Source organism: Saccopteryx leptura, chromosome 3, assembly GCF_036850995.1.
Source record: "Saccopteryx leptura isolate mSacLep1 chromosome 3, mSacLep1_pri_phased_curated, whole genome shotgun sequence".
Taxonomy (NCBI): domain Eukaryota; kingdom Metazoa; phylum Chordata; class Mammalia; order Chiroptera; family Emballonuridae; genus Saccopteryx; species Saccopteryx leptura.
The window spans coordinates 52,677,603-52,686,971 of record NC_089505.1 but is presented as its reverse complement, the minus strand read 5'-3'; the positions used below and the strand labels follow the sequence as shown (position 1 = coordinate 52,686,971).

Here is a 9,369-nt window from a genome sequence, read left to right as displayed (position 1 = left end):
ATTCAGGAGTATGGATTAGAACCCATCTCTTGATGGGAGGAGTAGGAAATTGCATTGCAAAACAAGTAGATAGAGACAAGGATAAAATTACAGTCACTTTTATAGTCATCTACCAAAACTTCATTTAGTGTTTTCTTCACACTAAATAATCTGATATAAATGCTGCTTCCCCTCCACCTCTGACTCTGGACTTATATAAACATTCACAACTCATCTTATCGTTGTAAGACAGAATTTCAAGGATTTAAACTGAAGTCAAGGTATGCTAAAATTAGCAAGTTAAGATTTTAATTTAAGAGAGTAAGGAGTTACAATTCTTCTATAGACATTGAAACTTTTCTACAGTAGCAACAATAGTCTATGTATAACTTAACGTTTGTACTCATGTGGCATATTCTTCACTCTTATGTCTGTTTTCAGGAAAATTATTTTAGGCATGACAGGAATATTGGTATAAAGGTATTACTGGCGTTAAAAAAAATCCACCCCCCCCCAAAAAAAAAATAGTACAAGGAGTTGAAAAATACTGATTTTGTGACCTTAGGGGAAAATGATATAAAAGTTAAACCCTCTCCACTCAACAATGTGAATTGGTTCAATTAGGAAATTAGATAGCATAAATTGATTTTTAAATCTTCGTTTACTAGCTATGTATTAAGAGCCTACTTCATATTATTTGATAACCTTTCAGAAATACTTTTTTTCAAAGAACAACACCCATGAACTTTTAAAATGAACCATTTATTAAATCAGACTGTTATTCTTAACAGGTATGTAAGTTACATATATGCTTATGTCAGAGTATTTCACATGGAAATCTTTTAAATTTTTATAGGCAAGCAAAATCATAGCACACGATATATAAGTAGAAAGGAGTACTGCTAAACATTCAAATAAGGCAAGTATTTAAAAACAATAAAACAATAATTAAAAAAATTCAAGCATTCCTTTAAGAGAATTCCATACTACAAGCTAAATGTACCTTCTGAGTGTATCCATATAATCAAGTCAGTGTTTCTTCTTTTAACATAATCAAGAAATGGAATAAGGCTCATTAATAGATACAGCTGCCCTCAAGATTTCAATCTCAGTTGCTTTCTTTAAATAAAATTCACAAAGTGCACAATTAAGATATATCAAAAAACTGAATTTGCTACTCTAACAGCTGTCCATGCTTAATACTTAGTGGTTTATTTGACCAAATTAAGTCTTTTCAGGGAAAAATAAAAGAGATAAGCCACTGTAAAACATTTAGTTTGAAATGTATGCTAATATTTTTCTTAGAAATCAAAAATTATGGAGGGGAAAGGGTTATTTATCTTAAGGAAAAGAAAGCAAAATACTGGAATGACCAAACATTTTCAAAGAACAAGCACCACAAAGGACATTTGCATTCAGTTTTGTAATATTTATCAATGCATTTTGCTTACTCCAACCAATCTACTTCATCAAATTCTGAGTCATCTTCCGAATCACTATACTCCACAGCAATCCGGCGGGACAGGATGGTGGCAACATCATTTTCAATGCGTTCATGTTTAGCTTCCTGCTCACGCTGCTCTTCCACTTTTCGTAGCTGAATACCTGACAGAGTAAATCCAAACCATTCATTGCAAACCAAGATACTAAACACTAGATATTATTAATCTTTCTGGGATAAAATCAAATACCCATGAGAAATAGTAAGAGAAAAATAAAAAGTAAGATCTATTAAAAAGATCTTGAAGGAATCATATTTAGAGAGAGGTTAATTTCTTCATTATGTTACCTGTGATATTAGATGGCTGAATTTACCAGACATCCCAGTGGATATCTACAATTTATTAAACCATGATAATCTATTGTGCCTCCCTGCTCACCAAATCCTAAAAGGATTAACCAGATGATACTTTTTGACTATATTTTTTGAGGCTTTATTCTCCTGGGTACTTGGAGAGAAAAAGGCACTCTTACTCATTCTATACTATCAGTGCCTGGCATATAGTAGGTGTTTAGGATATGTTTGCAGAATAAATAAATGAATATGTCAGGACTTTTTTGTTGTTACTGAGGGAAGAAACTTATCTGGTAGAGCAGGCAGAGCAGGTGTCGCTGAGACACCAGATGGAAAGCCTTGACACTCAAGAAGACAGCAGTTTTTTTAAGGAGTTAATATACATGTTAAATATGATAGAAGGGTATTTTTTTGTTTTTTTTACAATGACAGAGAGTCAGAGAGAGGGATAGATAGAAACAGACAGACAGGAATGAAGAGAGATGAGAAGCATCAATCATTAGTTTTTTGTTGTGACACCTTAGTTGTTCATTGATTGCTTTCTCATATGTGCCTTGACTGTGGGGCTGCAGCAGACCGAGTAACGCCTTGCTCGAGCCAGCAACCTTGGGTCCAAGCTGGTGAGCTTTGCTCAAACCAGATGAGCCTGTGCTCAAGCTGGCAACCTCAGGGTCTTGAACCTGAATCCTCCACATCCCAGTCCGATGCTCTATCCACTGCGCCACCGCCTGGTCAGGCTTGAAGGGAGTTTAACATTTTTAGAATGTTTAAATCTGATGCTTTTAATTAGTCATTCATTCAATAAACATTATATGAACCCTACTAGGTATCAAATGACTAAATGTGATATATTTTCTTGAAAATTATTCAAAATATAAGTTGAACATAGCTTTATTTTCTAAAGACCATTTGTATAAAAATACGATCATTTGAAATTTTATAAATGAGTAAAACCTTATTCAAATAATTACAAAGTTTCTAATGCTACAATAGCAATGCTTTTAATGGCCCTAAGAAATTACCTTTTCGTATTGCTTCCAGAAGTACACTCCTGGCGTCGCTGATTACAGGCAGGGTTGATGGATGACGCTTTGGCTCAGAAGCAGGTACAACTTGTGATGGAGGAGACGGAGGCATTAATGGAACATGGGGACCTGGGGCAGTAGATGGAGCTGGATGTAGCCCAGAGGGAGGATGAGTAACAGCTGCAACTGTGACAGGTGATGATGGTCGAATGCCAGGTGGAGGCAAGGGAGGCGGTGGCGGGGGTGGAGGCAGCCCCTGGACTTCACCTTGCGGGAGTGGATGAACTGGTACAGTCTCACATACTGGGGCAGCTCTAGCTACCGGTGGAGAGGGCTGTACTAGAGGCGGTGCAATTGGAGGAGGAGCTGGGTGAAGAACTCCAGGGGCAATCTGCAGAGGAGCTGGAGGTGGTGGCACTGCTGGAGCTTGCAAAGCAGTGGTTGGAGGTGGCGGTGGGGGAGGTATTGGTGGGGGAGGAGTTGAAGTAATCGAAGCTCTTAATGAAGAAGTTGACAAGGCGGATGGAAGAGGTGGAGGAGGAGGTGGGGGGGTGGGGCTCACAAACACAGGTGTCCTGCCTGCAGCTGGTGACTGAGGGCGATTTTCTATCAAACCTGTAGCAGAACTGAAATGATAAAGAGATCCTAGCAAGTTATTAAAAGATAAAAAATTAACCACACAAAATATAAATGACGATCAGTAATTATATCAAAGTAGATGCACTGACATGTTCCTACAAAAATTTAAAACTTTACAGCAGTATTTAGAATGAAAGGAGAACTAAAAGTTCACCAACAAGAAAATTAATAGGTGAGACTTAGTAAAATTCTGTGTGGTCTCATCCTCTCATGCAACTTGCATATCCACTCAAGCAGTTTATGCTTATTTTGGTATGTAAAATGCTCAATCTTACACTGTGATGTGAATCTCTGTAATAACTCAACATTTATCCTATTACAATATTTGTAGCAATACCTGTGTCCAGTACAAAGCTGTATTTATATTGAAGCTATTAAGACACATCATACAGTATATCATTTCATTTAAATCAGCGACAACTAATTATAAACCACAAAAGGAAATTTCAACCCTCTTTCTTCCTGAGCATGAAAAATCAAATAAGACAGTGACAGAAGCCTCATTTGATTTTTTTAAAGCTGATCTTTCTCTTTAAAAATTTATAATTTCAAAAACAATGGACAAAATTAATTTCAAAACTGCTTTATTGAAGTACTATGAGCAACTGCCTATTTCCTCTGAAATTCTTGGAATATTTTCCCTAATATCAAATTAACATTTATAATCATAGCTTTGGTTTCCATTTTTTAGTCCCTTAATGCATTACAAATTTTTTTTATTTGTATTACTTTACAGTAAGTCCTCCCTTATCACTGTAGATAGGTTCAATGACTTTAAGTAAAATGACATAATAAAACCAATTTTACCACATGCTAACTTTGGTAGGTTAAGTTCTTACAGTATCTAATCAGTGTTTGTTTATTTTTAGTGAGAGGAGGGGAGGCAGAGAGACAGACTCCCCTATCCACCCTAACTGGGGTCCATTGGGAAAGCCTACTAGGGGGTGATGCTCTGCCCCTCTGGGCCCTTGCTCCATTGCACAGCAACAGAGCCATTTTTTAGTGCCTGAGGCAGAGGCCAAGGAACCATCCTCAGCGCCTAAAGCCAACTTGCTCAACCAATCAAACCATGGCTGCAGGAGGGGAAGAGAGAAAGAGACAAGGGGGGAGTGGTGAAGAAGCAGGTGGTTGCTTCTCCTGTGTGCCCTGATTGGGAACTGAACCCAGAACATCCACATACTGGCCAGTGCTCTACCCCGGAGCCAACTGGACATGGCCTCTATTCAGTGTTCATCAATGTAGAACAAGATGACGCTATTCAAGGACCTACTATACTGCACATCATGTATTTCATAATAAAATTGTAAGAATAAAATGAAATGCACTTTAATCCTTTAATTCTCACTAGTTATATTTTCCCAAGAGAGTGTGTCAGCTCTAATCAAAGACTGGAAAATGACTTCCCACATGCCAAATCTGCCCACTCCCTGTTTTTGTAAATAAAGTTTTACTGAAATACAAATGTGTTCATTTAATTATGTACATAGTCCATTGATGCTTTCATGCAACAATGGCAGAAGTGAATATATGCCCACAAAACCTAAAATATATATTTACCATGTGGGCCCTTGAAAGAAAAAGGTCACCAACCCCTCAAATAAAACTTCAAGTGCTTGTGCCAACATACCTGATACAGGTGGGTATAGGTTTTGCATCTCCCGCACCATGCATTGGAGGAGGTGGGGGTGGCTCATGTGGTCTGACCAAGACCCTTTCCTCGGCTCTAGTCAGAAGCTCACTCATCTGACTAAATGGCAGGGCAGAAAGCGAGTAAGATCCATCCATATGATCCACATATGTCTGAGGTCTAAAAAATATATACGATATCAGTATATTTTTCTTGAATTATTGGTGGAGTAAAGTGTTCTATAGTAAAGTTTATCCTTTATCAGTGCCAATATTTTAACCACATTTAAGAAACTTCTTTCAGAAATTCATTACACTTTCTGCTTTTTAAAACAAAAACTGCTGTTCATAATGCAAATTTTTCTTGCAGATTCAGGTTAATTTAATGACCATCAGTTGTTTTATTATTTCATAATATAATATTAATTCAATTCAGGATAAAAAGTATCACTTACAACATCTTATAAGCAAAAAAATAATTAACTATTAGCAAACTGCATTCAAAGCTATCTATTTCATTTTTTTCTTCACAAGAAGATGCCAATGACAAAAAGTTAGAATATAATAACTGGAATTTTCCACCATCAGGATATCTTATTGATCTCTTAAACTTAAATGACTTCCAAATGTCAGACCCATGGAGAAAGGTCTCCTTGATGCTGGCACCACAGACATGATTAACTACATCATTTTTGTCTTGCTGGTGTTTTCAAAGGTAACGCAGCCACATCTGAGTTAAGATACGATTTAAGCAAAATTTTAGATATCTTGAGTATGTGAAGACACAAATATTTATTTACTGATTATAGTACATGTTGGGGACAAAATGGGATTTAAAAAATGTGCACAAAGCAAGTTAGAAATATTGTATTTACACTACTGGGTCAGCTAAATACATCAATTATTTAACAGTAATAGAAAAAAATGTTTGCTTATAGATTAATTTTTTTCATTTCAATTCTCTGAGTATCTTTGTTTCAGTAATGCATATAAATAGTATCTTACATGTATATTACTCCTAAAATAGGTCAAAATATATCATACTTATGGCCCAATGATTTACATGCATTATTCAAAAGAAAACCTTAAGCTCTTTTCCATTTAAAAATCAATAACTATGATATATTTAATAGTGACTATAATCAATTATACAAAATTTCTTCACAGAATGATGCTAGTATGTTTGTTATGGTAGCATGCTACTTTTATAGGGCTCCTAACCACAGAGAAAGGGACAGGTCCTGTCCTATGCTTTTGCAAAAGGAGACGAGTAATTTTGTCCTGATATATCTGAGTGAGAGATATTGCATAGAAAGGAAGTCAGAAAGAAAAAGAAACAAAATATAATCCTTTCTCAACTCCTATTTTACACACACACACACACTCAGACAATAATAATTCAAAAAATATTCCAGACCCCATTCCTCTATTATGAAATTCTAGCAGTCTGTCTGAAATATTGAGAGGAAGTTGAGACTTTATATAAAAGCTAAAACAATGTTGAAGATCATCTACTCCAACCACTGCTTTCTAAAGATGACAAAACTGAAGTCCCAGTATGATGACAATCTGCCTCAAACCAGACTTCAGTAGGCTCACAGTGTTTAGGGTTTCAAAATCATCTCTCTACTTATAGCACGGTCTGCCAGTTCAACAGCTCAGGACCTAACCCCTATAGGTATAGATATTAGAAATAACATCAGTATTTTATCATTAATTTTGTTTAAAAAAAAAAACCAAACAAACAAAAAGAAAAGAGACCTTGTTTCAAAATGAGAGGCTGGGCCATTTGCAACTTCAATATGCTTGTGTAAGAGATTAGCATCGTCTTCAGCCAGCTCTGGACCTTGGGCCAGCTTCTGCCATTCTCTTCGCCTGTCATGAGGTGCTCTTGGCACTTTTTCTGGTTCAAGAGGACGATCTAGATTTTTCTGCTATAATAGATGAATTGAAACAAAACCAAATGCTGAAGCATTACATTTAAAAAAAGAGGTTGTAACAATCAAAATAAAAATTTAATATCAATATTGAAAAAGACAATGTTATAATATAGTAAAAGTAACAAAGAGACAGTTCATTTGTACATTCAGAGTTAAATCTTAGTTTGCTTGTAATAGTTTCTCCTCATGTTTCTTTAATCTCTAATTAAAACTGATGTACCAGATAAAAACAGTATGCTTAAGTAATAAACTGTGAGGCCAGAAACATCTTTCACCACCTCTGCTACCACATCTATTAGATTTTGCTATAAAGAATGGAATTTCTACCATTAATGGCACTGTCTACCTCCACCCAAAACCTGAAAATTTACTAAGGTATGTTAGTTATCTAGGAAGTCACCAAGTGGATGGACAATATATAAGAAAAAATCTAATTGTCCAATTAACTCATTATAACTGTGTCACTCAATAGAAAACAGGGTATTTAAAAAATAAAACAAGAAGTGATTTAAATTGTGGAAGAAAACACAGAAAGGTCTAGAGTAGGTATAACAAAACCAAATAAATGCCCAAAGGAGCCAAGCAGATAACATAAATGAAGAGAAGAGGGTATAAGATGGGGAAGACAGGCATGTCTATTTAAAGCTTTTTAGTTTAAAAACTTTAAAACCACTTGGTTGTCAAACAAAAAAACACTGCTTGCAGGTGCTGTCTGGGCTGCCAGTCACCAGTTTGCAAACTCAAGCTAGAACACTGGGATACTGTCTAGTGAAGAGATAACAAGAATGAATTATGGGAAACTGGGGCTGAGGGAGAGTAGAGAGAGCTACAGGAGAAACAGGGGTGATGAAGATAGACTGCCTCCTTCATAATTCCGACTGAATCCAACAATGCTTCCGCCTTCTGTATTTCTAGCTATCATTAACATGGAATAAAATAAACCGAAGCGAATTTCATCAGAAAGTGGAAAATGACAACATAGCGGTCAGATAACAGGAATTTAGTGAGAGTGTAATAACCTTTCCAAGACACTCAGAATACGCTCTATGGTTAGAAAATATTAGCTTAATCTACTTTATCAGTATCTGCACAATATCGCTTTGTTTCTTCTTACTAGAATGCCCTCCTCTTCTCTGGCCCACTTAATACCTACTCGTTATTCAAGATGCATCATAAGCTTTGTTGGTAGTGTTTACCAGCCCTGTCCTCGGTTTAAAGCAGGTGCTTTTTTGTGTACACCTCTCTTATGGCACCATCACACCATAACATAAAAATCTAATTATATACTGCTTACAAAAATTAGGAAATATTTCAAAATAAATATGAAGCAATAAAATATTCCCTAATTTTTGTGAGTTGTGTAATATACAGTGTGTCCGTAAAGTCATGGTGCACATTTTACCGGTCACAGGAAAGCAACAAAAGACGATAGAAATGTGAAATCTGCACCAAATAAAAGGAAAACCCTCCCAGTTTCTGTAGGATGAAATGGCAGCATGTGTGCATGTGCAGATGATAACGTAACACCGTGTATACAGCAGAGCAACCCACAGTCATGCCAGTTGAGATGTGGATGGTACAGAGGAAAGTTCAGTGTGTTCTGTGGCTTGCTAAATTCAAATCCGTGACCAAAATGCAACGTGAATATCGGCAGATTTATAATGAAGCGCCACCACATAGGAATAACATTACTCGGTGGGATAAGCAGTTGAAGAAAACTGGCAGTTTGGTGGAGAAACCCCGTTCTGGTAGGCCATCAGTCAGTGACGAGTCTGTAGACGCTATACGGGATAGCTACCTAAGGAGCCCTAAAAATCTGTGTGTGAGCCCACATCGAACTGCACTGAATAGGTATGAAACTGGGAGAGTTTGACTATATAGACTCAAAAAAAATAAAACTGTCAAAGTACAGGACTAAATAACATTCTATTTGTATAATAGAAAAATATAAATACATGGAAACTAACTTCAAGCTTTTGAATATCTTGTAATACCTTCTGCTTCCTCTTTTCTTTCCTCTTATCCTCTGTATCTTGCAACATTTTTTCTTTCCATAGATCAAAGAAATATGAAGGATTGGTATAAAACTTTAAACCTTCTTTACCATCATCTCTGAAATTTAAAATATCAATTAAATTATTTATTAGTAAGACTGAGGCAATCAGAAAAGTTTCTTCTCTTACATTAATAAAATAGAGCATATGTAAAACTAGTGGCAAAATAAATGAGAATACTGCACCAATAGAACATTTCTCACAAGTCAGACAGAAAATTAAGAAAAATGGAAAACCAGATGTTTTTCAGAGTTGGTGTTAACAATTTAAGGTACAAATGGACAGGCCCTGGCTGGCTGGCTCAATGGTAG

The 9,369-nt window shown here is 36.1% G+C and overlaps 1 protein-coding gene across 3 annotated transcripts in view; it reads right to left on the bottom strand.

The window, feature by feature from the left end:
- Positions 1 to 722: 722 nt before the first annotated feature.
- Positions 723 to 9,369, bottom strand: part of WASF1 (WASP family member 1) — a 61,560-nt gene continuing 52,913 nt past the window's right edge. For 2 of the 3 annotated variants that reach the window (XM_066373478.1, XM_066373477.1), the window contains exons 5-9: positions 8,972 to 9,116; positions 6,826 to 6,998; positions 5,066 to 5,245; positions 2,797 to 3,425; positions 723 to 1,584 (exon numbers count right to left, since the gene is read on the bottom strand). In XM_066373478.1, the coding sequence (XP_066229575.1) occupies positions 1,427 to 1,584; positions 2,797 to 3,425; positions 5,066 to 5,245; positions 6,826 to 6,998; positions 8,972 to 9,116 (1,285 nt within the window). In that variant the 3' untranslated portion in view covers positions 723 to 1,426. The remainder of the gene's footprint in view (positions 1,585 to 2,796; positions 3,426 to 5,065; positions 5,246 to 6,825; positions 6,999 to 8,971; positions 9,117 to 9,369) is intronic. The other variant, XM_066373479.1, reaches the window with a different exon arrangement.